This window comes from Misgurnus anguillicaudatus, chromosome 5, assembly GCF_027580225.2.
Source record: "Misgurnus anguillicaudatus chromosome 5, ASM2758022v2, whole genome shotgun sequence".
NCBI classification, from domain to species: Eukaryota; Metazoa; Chordata; class Actinopteri; order Cypriniformes; family Cobitidae; genus Misgurnus; species Misgurnus anguillicaudatus.
This window is the reverse complement of record NC_073341.2, coordinates 30,011,683-30,032,332: the sequence shown is the minus strand read 5'-3', so window position 1 is coordinate 30,032,332 and position 20,650 is coordinate 30,011,683. Positions and strand designations below refer to the sequence as shown.

The window sequence follows — 20,650 nt, the reverse complement described above, 5'->3', positions numbered from 1 at the left end:
CACTATAGTATCTAGGTATTTTACTACACTTTACTATAGTAAATGCAAAAGTATACCACAAGTATTTAAGTGTGGGTCTCACAAAAATGTATTATGGGACTAAATTGTAATTATAGTGTAACTACAGTAGTATGCTTTAATATTTATCATTGTGGGATTCAAAAACACTATAGTATCGAGAAATTTTACTAGATTTTACTATAGTAAATGCAAAAGTATATCACTGTATTTTAGTGTGGGTTTCACAAAAATGTATTATGGTCCTAAATTGTAATTATAGTGTAACTACAGTAGTATTCTTTAATATTTATCATTGTACGATTCAAACACTATAGTATCTAGGTATTTTCCTACATTTTACTATAGTAAATGCAAAAGTATACCACTGTATTTTAGTGTGGGTTTCACAAAAATGTATTATGGTACTAAATTGTAATTATAGTGTAACTACAGTAGTAATATTTAATATTTATTATTGTACGATTTAAACACTATATTATCTAGGTATTTTACTACATTTTACTATAGTAAATGCAAAAGTATACCACAAGTATTTTAGTGTGGGTTTCACAAAAAATTATTATGGGACTAAATTGTAATTATAGTGTAACTACAGTAGTATTCTTTAATATTTATCATTGTACGATTTAAACACTATAGTATCTAGGTATTTTACTATATTTACTTTAGTAAATGCAAAAGTATATCACTGTATTTTAGTGTGGGTTTCACAAAAATGTATTATGGTACTAAATTGTAATTATAGTGTAACTACAGTAGTATTCTTTAATATTTATCATTGTACGATTCAAACATATAGTATCTAGGTATTTTCCTACATTTTACTATACTAAATGCAAAAGTATATCACTGTATTTTAGTGTGGGTTTCACAAAAATGTATTATGGGACTAAATTGTAATTATAGTGTAACTACAGTAGTATTCTTTAATATTTATCATTGTACGATTCAAACACTATAGTATTTTTTGTTTTTTTTCTACATTTTACTATAGTAAATGCAAAAGTATACCACTGTATTTAAGTGTGGGTTTCACAAAAATGTATTTTGGTACTTTAGTAAATAGTAATAGTGAATTATGGTATGGTTTAACAACACTGTATTTTACTACAGATTAGTAAATGTTTAAGTATACTGTATGGTTTAGTGTGGGTTTCAGTAATAATTGTATTTTTATGGTATTATATGACTGCTGTTGTAAGTTTCCCAAACCTTCTTACCCTGTTATGAAATAACCAATAAATGGTTTAATGTATAATAATTGCATGTTTAAATTATAGGTCTTCTTATAATTAAATGTATACATCATTATTACAATTTTACAAAATTATACAGGTTCCTTTGGTTTCTTTAGTAACCACAAATCACTCGATATAAAGACCTTTATTACATTCTGGAATTCATGGGTTTAATCCTCATTGTACAACAATAAATCTTTAATGTGCTTGTTTTAAGTTCTGTATCTATAATATATCATAAATTATTCCTTAAAATCTATAACATGACTTAAACACCGTAAAACAATAAAGTTAAAACTGAAAATAACCACAGATGGGTCATGGCAAACAAGAGGACTCTCAGGGGATTTTCTTTTTAAAAATGCTCTTTAAAAAAATAGGATTTGAACTCTGCACGACAAAGGATAACACTAAATGGGTGAAAATATACATTACAGAAAAGGACTAAAAAAAAAAACATCACAAAATAAAAACAAAATTAAATTCATCCTTACATTTATCTCTATGCCTTTTAAAATATATATTTTGATCCTATTTTGTTTTAAGCAAGTCAAACTTGAAAAGTCCTCCAAAGCACTGATAAAAGACAGGGGTAAAAGTCTTTGATACTTCTGCGATAAACATTCACAAGAAAAGTTACCATACACAGTGATCAAGGTTTAAGGTCCTCTATTTGGTGCAAGGTGTCTTGCTAGGCTAACTGAAAAAGACATTGCAGGACAGAGAACCCAGCTATCTCCCTGAGTGACTGAGTGTAAATAAAAACGCATACTTCTTAAAGAGCTGCGCTCAAGAACGAGATGATGATCACTTGAGACAGACAGACTGCGAATTACACTCCACAAAATACAACATCTAAAACTTTAAATGTTTTTTTTACAAAGTATTTTCACTTTGCTACAATCTTTCTCTGCCACACGTCCACTTTAGTCAGTTAATACTAGACAAGTATAAAAAATAAAAAGAAATCTGAGTGTTTACTCAACTTAGCAACTTTGACAGGGTGTTAAATGATCTGAGCTGGAGTGCTTATGAAACCCAAGGTGACGAATCCTTGGTTTGTAAAGGCCCTCAATACTAAAAATAGAAAGACTGACTATTGCACCGGCAAACATTATGATACTGTATTAAGCACCCAGAAAAGTGTATTACACCAACTGTAAAAAACTTACAAGAAAATATACAATTTGGACAAGCGGCACTGTTCCAGCAGTGCTAAAACTAAACATCAGATGAACTTTAAAGTGTAACTGTCAGGAAGGTTGATAATTATCAATCATTCAAAACGACATTCTTTCATACCCTGTAATCTGACACAGCTACAGAATTTTTTCTTTTGCTGTTTTGGCCACTAGGGGGGTTTAAAAAAACCCTCCACTGGGCTTTGCCTGGTTTTCCTATTTCTAGGTCATTCCTAAATATCTCCTGAAACCAATCAGACTTTTTTAGACATTAAAATCACACCATTAATAGATACATTTATCCTTAACTTTGAATTGCAAAGTTTTAAAACTCTAGCTATCCCTAACTCAGGGGGGTAGCTGATGGCTCTGTCAACCAATAGTTGTGCTATATTTGAACACAAAAAGGTTAGGGGTGGTGGGATATAAACGCAGAGCAAAACAACACTGATCCCCACATCAGATTCGATGCATGAGGTATAGTCTGTGAATCTACTTATCCTTGCAGCTGAAGAAAAATGAGGTCTAAATGTTGACATCTGGGCCTGATTTCCGTGGTGCCCTAGAGACCGACAGTAAGCTCAGGTCGTCTCTAAAAACACACTGGAAAACAACATGCAACATCCTCCCATCCGTTTCCTTCCCTGAACTTTGCAGTCTTTCAAGGCCCTACTCCAAATCGGCCATGAAAATGGTTTCATTCAGAAGGCCCGATGTCAAAAAGTTTCTCTCATAGTGCCATTGTCTTTCAGCCATCTAATGTGGGGTAACAGCAAAGTCCCGGCCATGTAAGGTAGTGTCAATGAAAGCGTTTTATTAGGATTGTTGTGATGTATCAGGATTTTAAGTGCTGTTCATTTGCATCTGCATCTAAAAGTTTCAAAATCAGCATGTCAAGTCCATTCATCCCAGAATTCCAGTCCAATAGTTGGGAAGTCCCGTGAGAACATTCACACAAAGGTGCAACTTTCTATCTTTTTAGTCCTCTCTCTCTCTCTCTTTCTTTAAATATATCTCTCGCTCTGTTTATAAATATATTCAAACATTCAATATTCTACACACATGTGGTTTCTGTTCAAATCAAACAAGGATATCAAAATAGTATCTAACATTTTTATCGAAGTGGCATTTGCATGGGAAAGGGAAGCAGGGATGAGGTTTTTGTTAGTTTAATTGCATCGTCTCAATTTTATGAGCTCAAAACATGCATGCGTGTTTGTACAATGTCTGCTCTGTATGTTAGTGTCTAAAAATGTGGCATTTATTACCTCAGGAGTGCTTGCGTTTGGTCCCTCAAAACAGTTTTGCCTTGGATTCAAGAGCTGTGTACATACGGGCCAGGAATAATACATAATACAATCTGTCCTAACCCTGAGGCTGTGCCACATGCCAGATGGGTTACATTCAGGTAAATGCTCTTCTGTTAAAGGTACAGAAATAATAATGAAGGGAAATATCCCTCAATCCACATTTCAAGCACCTAATTTTTATGGAGTACCCTTTCTGGAGTTACGCCATTCTGAGGGAGGTTATGGGTGGAGGTTATAGATGGAGTTTTAAAGTGTAATGTGCAGGATTGTCAGTGTGTTGCTGGTTTCTCTCAAACACTTATCCATCTGCCTCCTATATCCTTCCTCTGTAATTCCTAATCTCTCTCTACCTTTCTCTCTCTCTCTCATCAGCACCAGTATAGCACTTCAATGAATGTTAGCCCTCAGTGGAGTCTGGGAAGGTGATTTCGCTGCAGAAAACCTCTCTGTAGAGAGCAGGAAAATTGTAGGCTGTTTCTGGGTGAAGGAGGCGGAAAAACTCCAACTTATCAATATGAAGGTTGCAAATAGACTTCATCATGGGTAACTTGGACACCATCTATGAAGCCAAAAGAAAGAAAATACAGTTGAGGTGTTCACATATACCAGATTTAAATCTATTTGCAATTAAACATATATTACCTTTGTCAGTTTCTCCTCAGGAGCGCCGCCTTTATGAAGACAGTGTTGCAATGCAACATAGACCTTCTCCTGAAGCTTTCGTACCTTCTGGCTATCTGTCAACCAAGGTCGATCTGTAAAATAAAAAAATTAGGTTATTTTCTACATCAATAAGCTCTTTCATTTTTTTATTGGTCAGTGAATACCTTACCCCATTGTTCGGGTATGTATTTATTGGTGGTAGTGTAGGAGTTAAAGAATGTTTTTTATTAATGTTACACTACCTGGAGACAGAAGTACAGTGGCAGAAAACAATGCCATCTCCTCTTCAGACAGCTGTAGTCGACTCAGGGTTTTAGCCATTTCAAAGACGGCACTCACCAGATCATCACAACCTACAGATGAAGGATAAAAACAGTTAATACATAAAAGAAACTGTTTATATCCCAATGCCAATGTTCAACACACATTAATGCCTAGTAATGATACTGGAAAGTGCCAACAGTAATGTTACTTCTGCGACTGGACACACATACTCTATATGCTCTACTTATACTATATCTTATGTATATATACTGTGTGTGTGTGTGTGTGTGTGTGTAAATGTGGTTTACGGGGACATGTACAATAGTGTATAATGACATGTTAACTATGCTATAACCATGGTTTATGGGGACACAGGAAGGACGCTAAAAAACATACTAAATGGTAGTTTTTTATTAAAGACTGGCAACAGGTTTTTGTGACATTGAGGTTAGGGACTGGGGTAGGTTAGGGGAATAGAATACAACAGTTTGTACAGTATAAAATGCATTGCGTCTATGGAAATGTCCCCGTAAACCACATACACCCACATGTCGTGTGTGTGTGTGTGTGTGTGTGTGTGTGTGTGTGTGTGTGTGTGTGTGTGTGTGTGTGTGTGCGTGCAAAAGCCATCAACACCAGCTTTGTTGTTTTAGCAAAGTTTTAATGTCCATCCATATTTATTTTTCAATCTTTTTATTAAAACTGAAAAATACAGGAAATATGTACACAAAATTAAAAACAACAAAATTTTAGGGGTGGTTTCCCGGACAGGGTTTAGGTTTGTCCAAGACTAGGCCTTATTAATATTAGGTTATTTAAAGGGAAACTCCACTTTTTTTTTTAAATATGCTTATTTTCCAGCTCCCCTAGAGTTAAACATTTGATTTTTACTGTTTTGGAATCCTTTCAGCCGATCTCCGGGTCTGGCGGTACCACTTTTAGCATAGCTTAGCATAATCCATTGAATCTGATTAGACCATTAGCATCGCGCTAAAAAATAACAAAAGAATTTCGATATTTTTCTTGTTTAAAACTTGACCCTAAGGCCAACGGAAAATTAAAAGTTACGATTTCTAGGCAGATATGGCTAGGAACTATACACTCATTTCGGCATAATTATCAAGGACTTTGCTGCTGTAACATGGCTGCAACAGTCGCAATGATATTACCCAGCACCTGAAAATAGTCCCCTGTTATTGGAAGTAACCAAGGGGACTATTTTCGGGCAGTGCGTAATATCACTACACCTGCTGCAGCCATGTTACAGCAGCAAAGTCCTTGATTATTACTCCAGAATTAGAGTATAATTTCTAGCCATATCGGCCTAGAAAATCACACATTTTAATTTACCGTTGGTCTTAGTACACAATGTAACTACAGAAGAGTCAAGTTTTAAATAGAAAAAATATAGAAACTCTTTGGTTATTTTTTAGTGCGATACTTATGCTGCCCTCCAAAGGCTAAGTGCAGTATCTACGCAAACACTGAAACTGAGAAAAATGGCTTTAAAGTTTTTTACACCAGCCAGTCAAACATGTTACTGCAATTTTGGCACACACATTTCTCTGAAATGGGACAAAATTTAACCAGGAGACTTTGTCACAAGACACAACAGATCTCACAAAGCCCATAACTCAATTTTGACCAAATGCGTAGTTACTGCGCTTTCGCTTTGTAGGGCAGTATGGTCTAATATCAACTAAATATGTTCAAATTAATCAGGACAAGGTGTTTTAAATTAAAACAGCTCAAACATGCATTTTAGTCGGTGACTAAGATAAACCCTGTCCGGGAAACCGCCACTAAATGTCTTCTTCAGGCATAAGTCAGTTTTTGGTGTGACCTCTCTTGGCACGAAACACATCTTGAGCTTTTTTGAGGAGACTGAAGTTCTGAAGTCATTCGATTAAAATTAGAAATTAGGTTTAAGAGATCCTGCAGTTGCCTGCTATTGCTCAAGTGGAAGATGAGTTTACCCTAAAAACTTGACACTTCAGCTTATACTTGTATACTTTTAGTACATTTAAAAGTAAATATGACAATAAATGACTCAAAATTACATTGTAATTCACCTCACAAAGCAGGTAAACCCGCAAACATGTTTATGTATTGGTGTAACTAGGGCTGGGCGATTAATTGAAAAATAACCGAAACCGAAATTCAGAACCTCTTACCGACATTATTTTATCATGTCGGTTATTTCGGTTTTTAATCCTGTTAATACTTTCCCTTTAAAAACAAACTGCTGCGTGTGATGTTGTGTAACTCCGCCCCGTCCTGTCAGTGGCACAGCGAAACATGGAGGAGAACTCAAACACTGTTTAACTGAGCAGCAGGATCATCTATAGCCTGGCCTCGCCCTCCGACGTGCTTCCGCTTAATTTTCATTTCGCTTCAGCAGTATGTCTGGGATTGCTCTGTAGAGTTTCGTTTTCTCCTGCAAAAATCTGCAGGACCAATCAGCGAACAGATGGGGGTGGCTAAGAACGATGACGTTGAGGTCGTGCGTCAGTTTGAGTTGTAGTTCAGTAATGGCAGCGGAGAAAGACGTGAGAAAAGCTATTCGGTCCGTTGTTGCAAAACTGCCGAATATACAGAAGTTAAAGCCGGAGCAAGAACCAGGTTTGCTAAGTTTTGTTTGTCTGATTATTCTGACTTGTTGTTTCCGGACGGTTTCGGTGCATGATATACGTCACGACCGCACGTTAGCGATTGGCTTTGGCAGATCCTGAGTGACTCTGGGCAGATCCAATAGTTTTAAACTTCAGCAATGGACCCTCCTTAACGGAAGTAACGCGTTGCAATGGAGCGTGGCCAGACTCTCTGTACAAATGAAATGAATGTACGAGAGTCTGGTTGGACCAGGCTAGATCATCTAGTGCCCAAAAGAAGCACAGTACTTTTTTTTAAGAAGTACTCGCGAATGTGCAGGCACCTGTGACAAAAATACGGAATGCGCGATCGGGTTTTTACCGCACACGCGCTCAGTTTAATCTACCGATGGGTCTCTAAGCCGCCCGGGTAATGTCATCACATCTCACTCACTCAAAACCGCGAAAAGACGCGCCCGCGTGAGTTTAATTAGACACTTCAGAGATGACGGAGAGAGAGAACGGGAGAACTTCTAGTCTACATTAACACCAAAAGCATTACAGATGAGAATAAATGGCTTAGACATCAGTGCCCAGTTAAGAAAAAATGGATTGAATACAAGAAACGTGTAAAGGATACAGTCCAAGTATGTATTTTGCCCTACTCATCTCATTACAATATGCTATCTGGATACAACTTATTATGTACACTCTAAAAAAACAAACGGTGCTATATAGCACCAAAACAATTGCTTTGGATTGTAACGATAGAAGAACCATTTTAGTGCCATATAGCACCGGTGAAGCACCGGTGAAGCACCAGTGAAGCACCAGTGAAGCACCAGTGAAGCACCAGTGAAGCACCAGTGAAGCACCAGTGAAGCACCAGTGAAGCACCATATAGGGGCCATATAGCACCACATATGGTTCTACATAGCACTATGTGGTTCTACACTGGTGCTTCACTGGTGCTTCACTGGTTCTTCGCCGGTGCTGTATGGCACTGGGGATGGTTCTTCTATCGTTGCGATCCGGGGCGGCTGTTTTGGTGCTATATGGCACCGTTTGTTTTTTAGAGTGTATGTATCTTATGTCTATAATTAGTCATGGGGGTTGTATGATTCTTTGGTTCATAACTTCCCATTCTGAAAGTTTCATCAATTGTACATAATGCAGGGGTGTGATTCTTCCGGAAAAATTCGGAATTCCGGCTTTCCCGACCTGAAAATGAGGCTTTCGTGAATCACGCAAATCCAATTTTTTGTGTTTATGTGGGGGGGGGGTGCAAGGCACTGTTATAAATGACCGCATATCATTCCGCAAGTAGTCTTTTATTTGTTACGATCAAACTTTATTCAAAGCAGAGCTCACCAAAGAGCTTGCAGTCAGATCTGGCGTGTGGTCTCAATGGCTGCGAATAAAAAAAAATCATGCGTTCGCCTACAAATAAAATGAGAGAAACACATCTTTCACTCTCAACCAAACTAACAAACTAGCCAATAAGAAGTAGAATGGGGAGGGGTCTTTGAAGTGTGGCTGAGATCCAGCTGCAGATGTCGCGCGGTCGCGGCGCGGAGAAGTCATAACAAGTTAACTTTGTCAGCAGGATGAAAATTATATGAAGCCTAGGTAAGACGACCTAATTTATAAAGGACTTAAATCAGTGGCGCTGGGCATGGATAGAAGGAATAGGCAGAGACAAACAGCATTTTAGTGGTAAGAAATTAAGAGAGCCAGCCAGGTGTTTGCTGCTTTGACAAAACTGTCCGTTTCAAATCAGACCGCTATATGCCAGTAATGTAAATATCAGATTCCTCGTCGAGGTGAAATACGGTCTCGCGATATCAATATAAAGTTGCGTTTTTTGTAAAAAAGTTTGCTTGCATTATACTGTAATCACATACGTTAACGCACGCATATACGCGAATCAGATCCAACGTCATCCCGACGAACACACGCATACGTTTGCTTCTCTTAATGGTTTGTGAATCTGACAGTAATGCTTGCGATTACAGAATAATATAATGATAAACACACACATTCATGGATCTGGTTTGTGAAACGCTTAGCTCTTGACTGTTAGACGCTTTACCAAAAGAACTATGCAAAATAAGACAAATGCACTGTCTTTCCAGAAAGTCACAGCATCATTTGAATTAAGTAACTTTAATGTAACAGAATCCACTTTAAATTCAGCGATCAAATGTTATAATCAATAATTAATCTGTATTAAATGCCCCCACTAATTATTCTATGAACATTAAACATGTTTTGACCAATGGCGAATCTCATTTATCAAGTTGTGTATGTGGCTTGTGTGCCTTATTATTATTACAGCAACCAAAGATTTTACTAAAAGGGCACAAATTTGTTTACAAGAACATAAAAATCCTCATAGATTTAGTCACTTATTTTTACTCTCAAAATGCACCACATTGATGTATTTACCTTTAAATGCACAAAATGATTTTGATCAGGCTGATGCAGTGGCAAAGCTACATAATGGTCAGGGTGGCACTTGCCCACGCATATTGACGATTGGCCACTCAGATCGATAAATTTTGAGCCCAAATTATATTTCAACTGTATTTCATTGTATATAAAAATATGTGTGTGTGTGTGTGTGTGTGTGTGTGTGTGTGTGTGAGTGCGTGAGTGAGTGCGTGCGTGCGTGCGTGCGTGCGCATGTATGTCGCCACGTCATGGTAGGTGTGCCGTATATTTTCCTGCTTTTTTGTCCTTTGCCAATCACACCTATGATAATGACATGCAACATCTGCATAGAGTTAAGTCTATTTAATATTTTTCAGTAATGCAGTTATTTTGGGAAAAATGTGAATAATTGCATTGCAGGCTGATTTAAGGTGTGCCCTAAACTTTCCAACCTTGTCAGTGAACTCTGAGGCAAAAAATAATCGTTTATTAATCGTAACCGATGTCAAATGTTAGATTAACCGAGGTTTTGATTTTAGGTCAAATCGCCCAGCCCTAGGTGTAACTGACTTGAACGGTCTGCTGAAAAGACTCACCGAGTGCTTTGAAGAGCTGAGGGCTTGCATACTTTCCATCAAACAACAGCGTGTTGTTGACGGGATTGTAGACCCGACACGTTCGGATCAATAGCACGTCCAAGCAGCCTGGAGGATCAACACCATAGAGAAGATGGAGAGGAGGGAAAAGCAGGAAAAGTAAGGAAGGCAGAGTGGAGAAATGGGCAAAAACGAATACACACCCATGCATGAAAACAAAAAACAGTTGGGATTCCACAAATTGTGGATTCATGAAAACAGACATAATAATTGTTACCAGCAAATGAATGGTGATGTCATCACCAGGGATGAAGAGAGACAAAAGTGTTTTTTTGTTTTCATTCAAATAACAAATTGGGTAAAAGGCACATAACACAATGCACAAAAGGATGACACACAGGAAAAGAGAGAGAGTGAGAAAGAAACAAGAAAAGAGCCATTGTTAGACCACAGACGATAATAAATACTGTATATACTGTACAGTTCAAACTCAAATGACAGCTATAAAAACATAAAACTAGGCACGTAATGTAGGAGTATTTACTGAAAGTATTGACGGATTACAGTAATGTCTCATTTGGTTGTGCTGTGGTACAGAGTTAGGTCTGACCTGCTTTGAGAAGGATAATCTGGTCATTTTGACACAAGTCCATGAACCCAGTGATACGCTTGGCAAACTCGACCACGTACTGGATGGCGTTGGTGACGTGCACGGCACACTGTTGCCACAGTATTTCAGTGGACTTGGATTAAAAAAATTAAAACAAAGGTTAGACACTTTTAATAAGAATAATAATCTGAAACGAGACAAATTGGTGTATTTTTTAAGTACGTTTAATAAAGCAATAAGGATATTATCACCTTAACTTTTGTATTCTGCGTGAATCATTAAAATGGAATGTTAGGATGGGTAATTGCAAGATCACAATGTTCCTATCACGAAGTTACACCTAGTCCTAAAGTAACAGAAAGTATGACGCATCTCACAGACAGATACCTTGTTTTGATGGGCGCGTATCTCTTCGGGCGTATAGAGGGTCCAAGCTAATCGCTTTAGTTCCTCTGGGCTGTACTGACTCGTCTCAATGTGGGATTTCACCACGTTCTGTGTGATGCGTTCTGCAGAAAGCATATAATTATAAAATATTATCAAACATCTAGACCTGAAGTTGGTGAAAACTCAGGATTTTTAAACTAACCAATTTCCAGCAAGGAACAGCCTTCAGGTAGATTAAGCAGCGAGCGAGAGAAAAGTCCTGACTCGTACTCGTGTTTGATGTGCGGTGCGTCTGTAAACTCCTGTCTGTTCTGCTCAGGGGAACTCTGGGAGGATGAAGTGCTTCCTCCGCTGCTCCCCAACAGCTCCAGGCTGCAGCAGTCGCCAGCTTCTTCTGGCGTGAGCGGCAGATCGAACAGCAGCCCGTCGGGTAGCATGGTAATGTCATCCAGGTCGCTAAGGGTAGTGCTGGAGCCCCGACTGTAGGTACGGGCGTGGCAGCTGCCATTGTCACCGGTTTCTTCACCAGCGCTTCCGGGTGCAGTGCCGCCCAGGCCTCCAGCTCGCTCTTGGGACTGCTGGTGCTTTTGAACCTCTGCGTAAAGGCTGTCACGCTGCTTTTTGGACATGCGGCCAAACTTCACAGCTGCAGACAAAAGCAATGTTAGATACTGATACAGGCTAAAGCATTAACATATAAGGCAGATACCTTGTTTATTTACCCCTATGTCAGTGAAAAATGTAAAACATAAAGCATGTACATTCACACTGAAACTACATTAAATGGGAGCAAATGAGACTCTAACATCCAGACAAGGAAGATTGCTCGGGTACTCACCATCGCGACTCATGCCCAGCGCAAGACATTTCTGCAGGCGGCAGTGCTGGCAGCGGTTGCGATTGGTTCGGTCAATAAGGCAGTTCCTCTGCCTCGAGCAGGAGTATATTGCATTGTTCTGCTGACTTCGACGGAAGAAGCCCTGGAAAAAATAAAAATAAGCTTCATTGGACCTAATCTTGGTTCTTAAATTAAACATCTTACAGGAATTTCAAACCTTTTAAATAAATCCCAAAATTTGAAACGTAATTGTGCAATATTGATTTTTGTTGTTGTTAATTAATTAAAGTAAGTTGTGTTAAATCCATAGCATATTGTGTTATTATGTTAAATCCAGTTGATTATGTCAAATTCATGATGATACATGGTTTAATAACTTGATGCTCAAGTACTGGGGTTTAACGTGAATAAGCTTTAATACAATAGAGCAGGGATTTTCAATTTTTTTTGTCAGCCAGACCCCTTTGACCCAAATGATCCCCTGAGATTTAAAGGGACACTCCATTTTTTTTGAAAATATGCTCATTTTCCAGCTCCCCTAGAGTTAAACATTTGATTTTTACCGTTTTGGAATCCGTTCAGCTGATATCCGGGTCTGGTGGAAGCATTTTTAGCATAGCTTAGCATAATCCATTGAATCTGATTAGACCATTAGCATCGTGCTAAAATATAACCAAAGAGTTTCTGTATTTTTCCTATTTAAAACTTGACTCTTCTGTAGTTACATCGTATACTAAGACCGACAGAAAATTTAAAGTTGCGGTTTTCTAGGCACATATGGCTAGGAACTATACTCTCATTCCGACATAATAATCAAGGACTTTGCTGCTGTAACATGGCTGCAGGAGGCGCAATGATATTACGTAGCACCTGAAAATAGTCCCCTGCTATATATCACTACGCCTGCAGCAGCCATGTTACAGCAGCAAGTCCTTGATTATTACGCAAGAATGAGAGTATAGTTCATAGCCATATCGGCCTAGAATATCGCAACTTTTAATTTTCCGTCGGTCTTAGTACACGATATAACTACAGAAGAGTCAAGTTTTAAGTAGGAAAAATATTTGGTTATATTTTAGCGCGATGCTAATGGTCTAATCAGATTCAATGGATTATGCTAAGCTATGCTAAAAATGCTACCGCCAGACCCAGAGATCAGCTGAAAGGATTCCAAAACAGGGGAGCTGGAAAGTGAGCATATTTTCAACAAAAGTGGAGTGTCCCCTTAAGTAAATATATTAATAATCTAATAGCATATTTGCATGTTTAAAAACATTTTTATTTTTCATCCGTTTTAAAGTTTTTATCAATAGCATTTTACTTAGCCGTTACTGGACCTTCATCTGGTAATTTTTTTTTACTAATACATAAAATATATCTGTCCATTTAGTGTTCTCAGTGTTTTCTCTAAGGGGTGGTTTCCCGGACAGGGATTAGCCTAAGCCAGGACTAGGCCTTAGTTTAATTAGGAAATATAACTAGTTTTAACAAACATACCTTACTAAAAACATTACTTGTGTGCATTTTGAAGCAAAACAAAGGGCCCTGGTGTATTTAAAGATATGTCAGTGCAAGTTGTTTTCAGTTTGGACAGCTCTTACATTTGTTTTAGTCTAGGACTAGTGTAATTCCTGTCCGGGAAACCGCCCCTAAATGTTTACTTAAGATTTTTTTTATTTTAAAATTATTTATTTACATTTTATGATTTAATTGTAATCATTTATTCATTTTTTCATCAACTCATGACCCCCCTGCAATTCCCGTGTGAACCACCAGGGGTTTGTGAACCCCAGTTATGGAAACCCTGCACTACAGAAACACTTTGTTCAGCTATGGTACTGCCAACAATACAGTCGCCCACTGACCAATCAGATAAAGGGTCTGTATGGCATAACGAATCTGAATACATCATCAGGGTGTAGCTACAGTGTGCTGCAACTCTTTTACACTGTCTAATAAGCAATAAAAACTTTTCATAAAAGCTAAAAAAGAAACCAACGTGTAGTGTGATCCATCTACCTGTGTTAAGCAAAGGGGTCATATGGTTGAATCTCAAAAGTTCAAATTTTAAAGGGCAAAGTGAGAACATTGTGCTCACGTACCTTGCAACCCTCACAAGTGATCACTCCATAATGGATGCCTGATGACTTGTCTCCACATATCTTGCATGGGATTACCTCAATTTGAGCTAAGAAAGAAAAACATAAAACATTAGCTTAGACAATCCTGGCTTAGTAGGCACAGACAGCTATCAATTATCTACATTATAGTACAGTGTCCTTTGTTTCACCTGTTGATCTTTGATTGTTCAGTAAAATGTAGAAATACAAGCCAGTGCAAAGGCCTACATGAAAGTGGAAACATTAGCAGTGTCATATTTTTTCAATCCTACCCACACACAGATAACTCATGATGAGACAACTCAAGACTTTGACCTATCCAGGAGGATGACATAATAGCACAAAGCTCTGAACTGCAGAATTAAAAGCAGCTTTTTAAACAAAGCTTGCTGGCTTGGCAGACTTGCATTCGAATTAAGCGGATTGTGATACGCTGTATTCGAATGATAAACAGCCGCAGGTTCATGAACGGTGTCTTTGTCGTGTCGAAAAAGGAAATGAAGAAAATCAGTGCCTCGAACAAAACAAAACTGTGCACGTACTGTATACTTAAACAGTGCACAGGTAAGTAATACAAGTTGCTTCCCTATAAATAGAAGGTTGATCACATTGAATGCAAGTGGGCACAAAGTTATAAAGTTTCATTGACACTATTGCACCTATGAGTCAAATGCAACAAGAAATAGGAAATCTGGTTCCTAATATTTGCAAGGAACATTGTCTTGTCAGGTAATCTGGATGTGTGACCCTGTCCCCTTTCAATTACGTTGTGAATAGGTTATGTGCATTGACGCAATATCTTAGATAACGGCCTTTGTGATGTGACAAAGAGAACCGGCTGTTCAGAGATAATGGCACACATAATCACACCTCAATGCAGATGTGCGCATCACACATGAGCAAAGAAGGTCAGACGAAGAACAAGACGTCTCCTTTAGCGTAGTTATAAACACAAGCTCACTACTTACTTGTAAGCTTCAAAAGAATAAGAAATTAGAAGTTTTCCATTATGTCCTACAAAATGAACGGAGCACTAAATGGAACATATTCAATCTCTCTCTCTCTCTCTCTTTTTCCTTCTTCCCAATTCTGAACCCCCCCACACCCTTTCTCTGTTATATAACTGCTGTCTGGCTACATTCCACGAACACACTCATTCAGAGGAGATCACCCTAGCAACGCAGTGACGAGCATCCATCCATCCCACCCCTCCCGCGTTCCCATTGGCCAGTGACAGCACAGGTCTAATGCTAACTGGACAACTCGCATGCCACTCACCTCAAGCCATGGGACTGAGCTGTTCTACTGACACACTTTTCTAGCAGGCCGAAAGAGGCGCTTGTGTGGTAGCTTCGCATGGGCTGTAATCTGATTAAATACTTTGTTTTTCTTTTTTCTCCCTCTTGGCATGCACCACAAAACCAAACAGTGTCATCTTAGACAAATTTAAAGCTATTGTGATTAACCCTTTACCGGAGACACAGCTCATTCGTATGTTTTATGTTCTGGCCAAGGCCAAGTGCATGACCTAGGCAATATCTACAGTGGACTCTAAAGGATCACTGTAACTTACACTTGCCCTTAACATGTGGCAGCTTGTCAAGAATTTGAGCGCAGTCCCAGCTGCTCACATCAAACTATTTTTAATCTACGGCTCCTGTGCACGGTGGCTGGAGGTTAAATTCTGTCAGGCCTTGACTTGGCTATCCAGTTTTACCAAGTTATGTGCCAGATATGTTTATGCAAATTCATGACACAAAACAAAAGTTGGAATTCTGCTGCTTACATAATGGGAATATCACAACTATATGGCACTGACTACCCTACCCAGTCTCATGAGGTTTTGTGATATAGTCACGTAATTTTTTGATTCTTTTTTCGTGATACTATCACGAATTTCCGTGTTTTTTCATGTTCGTATAACGAATTCCTGTTTTCATTTGATTATCACGTATTGGTTACTCAACTGCTTTTTCCTATTTTTAAGCCATTGTCGCGTCGGTTTAGGGTTAGATTTGGTGCTTGCTTTAGAATGTCACTTTATACATTGGTTTATACTATTTTTTTTTTATGTCGCATGGCGTTAGGGTTAGAGTTGGGTTTGGGTAGGGATGTCATTTTATGTAAATCTAACCCTAAACCTAAGCGACAATGGTAAGAGGATAGGACAAAACAGTTGAGAAACCAATACTTGATAATCATACGAAAACAGGAATTCGTTATACGGTCACGTTAAAAACGCGGAAATTCGTGATAATATGACGAAAAAAGAATAAAAAAATTACGTGACTATATAACAAAATTTCGTGAGACTGGGCTGGACTACCAATGTTGGGGGTAACGCATTACAAGTAATGTGCATTACGTAATAATATTACTTTTCTGAAGTAACGAGTAAAGTAACGCATTACTTTTTAAATGCACACATTAATATTTGAGTTACTTTTTCAAAAAAGTAATGCAAGTTACTTTTTTAGTTTTATTTATTCGATTTAAAAAAAAAAATACTGAATTAAACTAAACGTAGCCACATTATGCACTCTATGTTTGAGTCAGAAACTGAGATGGAAGGCCAGAGCTCGACATTTTAATAATGAAATATGCAATTCCTGAATGCAGAACTTTTCAGTCATAAAAACACCCGCAAGGCCTGAAAGAGATCAAGCTTAGCCAAGAAAAAGTAAAGCAAAAGTAACTAAAAAGTAATGTAAGCATTACTTTTCATGAAAAGTAACTAAGTAATGCAATTAGTTACTTTTTTTGGGAGTAACTTAATATTGTAATGCATTACTTTAAAAAAACACTGCTGACTACTAGCAATCAGTAAAGGCAAAAGATCACAGCTTATTACAATGTTTTGGTGAAACTATTGTTTACTAAAATCCACAATGCTTATACAATTATGATCAAAAAGTCCACCTGTTCGAACATCTATACGACAACAAAGTCAACCACCTGTTAAGCCATTTCCCTCAATGATTGAAACTTATTATTCATAACATAATGAGAATTCCCCTGAAAACAGCGTCAACAAAAGCATACAGCAAACAGCTCTTGATTGATTAAGCCACGGGTAAATGCAGAAAACTAATTAAGAGGAGATTTATTAGAGTGCTATGTTTATCAGGCAGGCTAGTGTAAGTAATCCACCTCTCCTTATCTTCTTCCTTGGGCCACTCTATGCCAGTAACTCAGTGTCAGTCCATCAAACACCAGTCAGCAGTTTCACTGTGAAATGCTGGGAAACCCCATCACCAAGGCAAAGACTTTGCCCTCTTATCGCACCTAAACAAGCAACTTTGTCCGGCAATGTCCAAAGACCCTGTTTGCCATGCACTTTGTATTTGCATAACTAGCTAATCCAAACTGCATGATTTTGGTGTGAGCAATCCATATTAGGACGAATAGCTCACAATTTAGAAAACCTCTCCGTATCCTTACCAAGAAATTTGCATTAATCTGCTTAAAACCTCTGCTTATTCTCACACGAGATTCTCAGCAGTTTTGTGGTCAGCTGTAATGATTTTTCCTTTCCTACAACAAGTAAAGTGAGATGGTGCAATGACACCAGGAGGCTCTCTTTAAATATGCACAGAGGGATTGAGTAATTCTTTGGTATAAGTAACAACATTAAGTTGAAAAACATGGTGAGCTGATAGGGAGTGTAAGGTGGCTCTTGATGGGCATTAATTATCTTGACAAAGCTGGATTAAGCAACAGTAGGAGTTTTCACATATTCAACCTAAAACATAAAATAATTCTGTTTGAAAGAATATATTAGATGGATGTTAATTGATTAGTTAAAAGACTGTGTGTGTCATTATCACATAAGATCCATTCATCAAAAATTAATTTACAAAATGATCATAACAACAGTCCTTATACTTATTTTAAAATGTGTGGCTTTTATATGGCTGATAAAATCACTAAAATCTTTAAAATTCAATAGTTTAAGAGGCTGGTCACATTCTCTCACAGTCTGTGCTTAAGTTTAAATGAATGGAAACATGGCCAGGTGTCAAAGTGCCAGTGCTTTAAGCCGCTCAGCATTCATTTATAGACGGCTCATTGCTTAAGTCTTCAAAGCCATTAGAGCCAAAAGGAAAAGGTTTGTCAATGTGCACATTTAATAGCATTTTTTGCTCTCTGGGTCTACTTTATCACAATCAATTAAAGAATTAAACTTTAATAAAAATAGGATGCGTCAAATAAAACAAATTACTTTATTGCTATGGGAACTAAATAAGTGCTCTTTGCACAATGAGCCTGATTTTGGCATTCAGAAGGATCATTATTTAGGCTTCAGTAATTGAACCATGAAGAATTTCAATAATGAAACTTACATAAGGACTTCTGCAACAGAATAAAATAAAATATATAGTTTAACGACTAATTGCAAAAAACTGTATGCCTAGTAAAAGGCATCCGTGATAAACATATAGTGCTATACAAGCCATATAAATAAAATTTTAATGTAGCCTACATTTTAATAAACCCTATTATTATATCATATTGTGATTTTTTACAACGTCTCACAGACTGGATTGTTGTTACGATTTTGTTACAATGTTGTTACGCTTTCTCACCAAAGGAGGCGTTGTTTCCTTCAAACAGAAATAAGGTTCAACATTGGCGGCAATGTTTTGGGAATGCCGAGATTCAGAGTAAAAGTTAAAATTTTAAAGATAAAAATAGCTGAAAACGATAAAATGATTGTAAAATTCAATTAAATATTGACCATTCAGTGCTGTAATGCTGTGTAATCCTCAATGACAGAAATAGGTCAGTGGAGCAAATAGACTCACACACCGGCAGCCACGCGGTTGAAAAAATCAACAACCACAAACACAGCACAGAAGATACAGTACAACCCCTCTCCTTCCCCTCAACTACTTCTATTGACATTCAGACAGTTTCTGAACCTACTGAAAAACCTTGACAATAAATGTCACGCACTGACACTTAAAAATTCACCGGAGCTCAAGTTCAACATGGCGCTTGAGCTTATCCCTACGTGCCCAAAGAATACCACATTTAAAACAATTTTAAAACAATTTTGTAAAACAATTTGAGTGTTTTAACTTTATTACAAGCTTACCAGACAGTTCAGACTATTGCAATTCTGCCTTTTAAGCATTTTAGTCACTTTGCGTTATTTTTACATAATCTCGCTTAGCGGCGTTTAACATTAATTACAGCGAGACATTTCCTACAAGCTGCGTTCTTCGCTTCCCGTCCACGCTTGCAAAAGAAAACATAGCAAAACAAAACATACGAAGTTTGTACTTTTCGTATTTTAAGTATTCTGTCCTTGTTGAAATATTGGAAAGGACACCAAAGCAGTAAAGAAATATAAAACATACAAATCATCAACATCTACAGATTATCTAAATTACATTTCGAGCTGATTTACTTTGGCCAATGAGTTTGTGCAACAAAATATCTAAAAGAATCTAACCACAAGCACCGCTGTCAAAATTGTGTTGCAGTCATGAGACAATATTAATTTTGTTTGTAATTATGAAATTGTTTTTTCCCTTAACTTACCTCTCATTTTGATGTTATATTATCTGCGATAAATAATGGAACTCCGGCGCATTTGATCTCCAAAAGTAAAAATCTGGTAAAAACTGGTAAAACTCCAAAAAGGAGTGCTTGCATGAAAATAAAAGGACTAAAACTCATAAGTTATTGTGCTGTCAGACCCGTCTTCCTAAAACAAGCAACGTCCGGTTGTTTAGAATAAATTCCCCCAACTCCTGGTCTTCATTTTTTTGCCCGATTGCAAGCGCGCAATGTAAGCTATGCAAACAAAATGACGCGCTCCCCGATTTCTCTCTCTCTCTTCGTATCTGCGGTGCTCTGTAGTCTAACCTACTTTCGGCGCGTGGACTCTCACATGATCTCGCTCCACTGGCTGCAGCTTGTGCACGAGCACCCGGCCACGAGCTTTTTTAAGGAGGATCCATGCGCCAGAACGCGAGCGCGCGTGGGAAAGTGTGGCAGTGTGTCACCACAACAGTATCGTGGGAATCTCTCGCGGTTTCTGCGGCAGCAATTGTTTGCCATTACACCGCAGCGGCTCTTGAAAAAAACTTTCTTTTTTTCTCATAGTTGTGTCTTAAATAATGTTACTTTTACTGTTACTAAGATGACAATGGTGTTGATTTGACAAAAAAACAAGCCCAGTATGAAGAATTGTACGTACGTAAAGTATAGCGCTGGGCTATAGTTTAGTTCCACTTGTATTTTTGTGCTTTTTACAAAAACCCCTTTGCAAACCTGAGAACTTTTTAATATTTATTTAAGCTATTATTGTACAGTTTATCATTGTGTCTGCTAAAAGGTGTTGATTAACCCTTGTGGGTTGTTCCCATTCACTATACTTTCAGTTTTTT

General features: G+C 37.8%; 1 protein-coding gene across 2 annotated transcripts; it reads right to left on the bottom strand.

Annotated features, from left to right (window-relative positions):
• Window positions 1-1,806: 1,806 nt before the first annotated feature.
• Window positions 1,807-20,168, bottom strand: rorca (RAR-related orphan receptor C a). 2 transcript variants are annotated; one of them, XM_055168042.2, is made up of 11 exons: window positions 19,800-20,168; window positions 14,423-14,476; window positions 14,235-14,320; window positions 12,133-12,274; window positions 11,497-11,940; window positions 11,295-11,416; window positions 10,908-11,040; window positions 10,298-10,405; window positions 4,656-4,766; window positions 4,393-4,505; window positions 1,807-4,309 (listed from the first exon to the last, which is right to left on the bottom strand). In XM_055168042.2, exons 1-11 carry the CDS (start codon window positions 19,804-19,806, stop codon window positions 4,148-4,150), a joined length of 1,482 nt encoding a protein of 493 aa, XP_055024017.1. In that variant the 5' UTR covers window positions 19,807-20,168; the 3' UTR covers window positions 1,807-4,147. The 2 variants fall into 2 exon arrangements, with proteins under 2 accessions (XP_055024017.1, XP_055024018.1); XM_055168043.2 differs by lacking the exon at window positions 14,423-14,476 and having other exon boundaries at window positions 19,800-20,166.
• Between the last annotated feature and the right edge of the window lie 482 nt (window positions 20,169-20,650).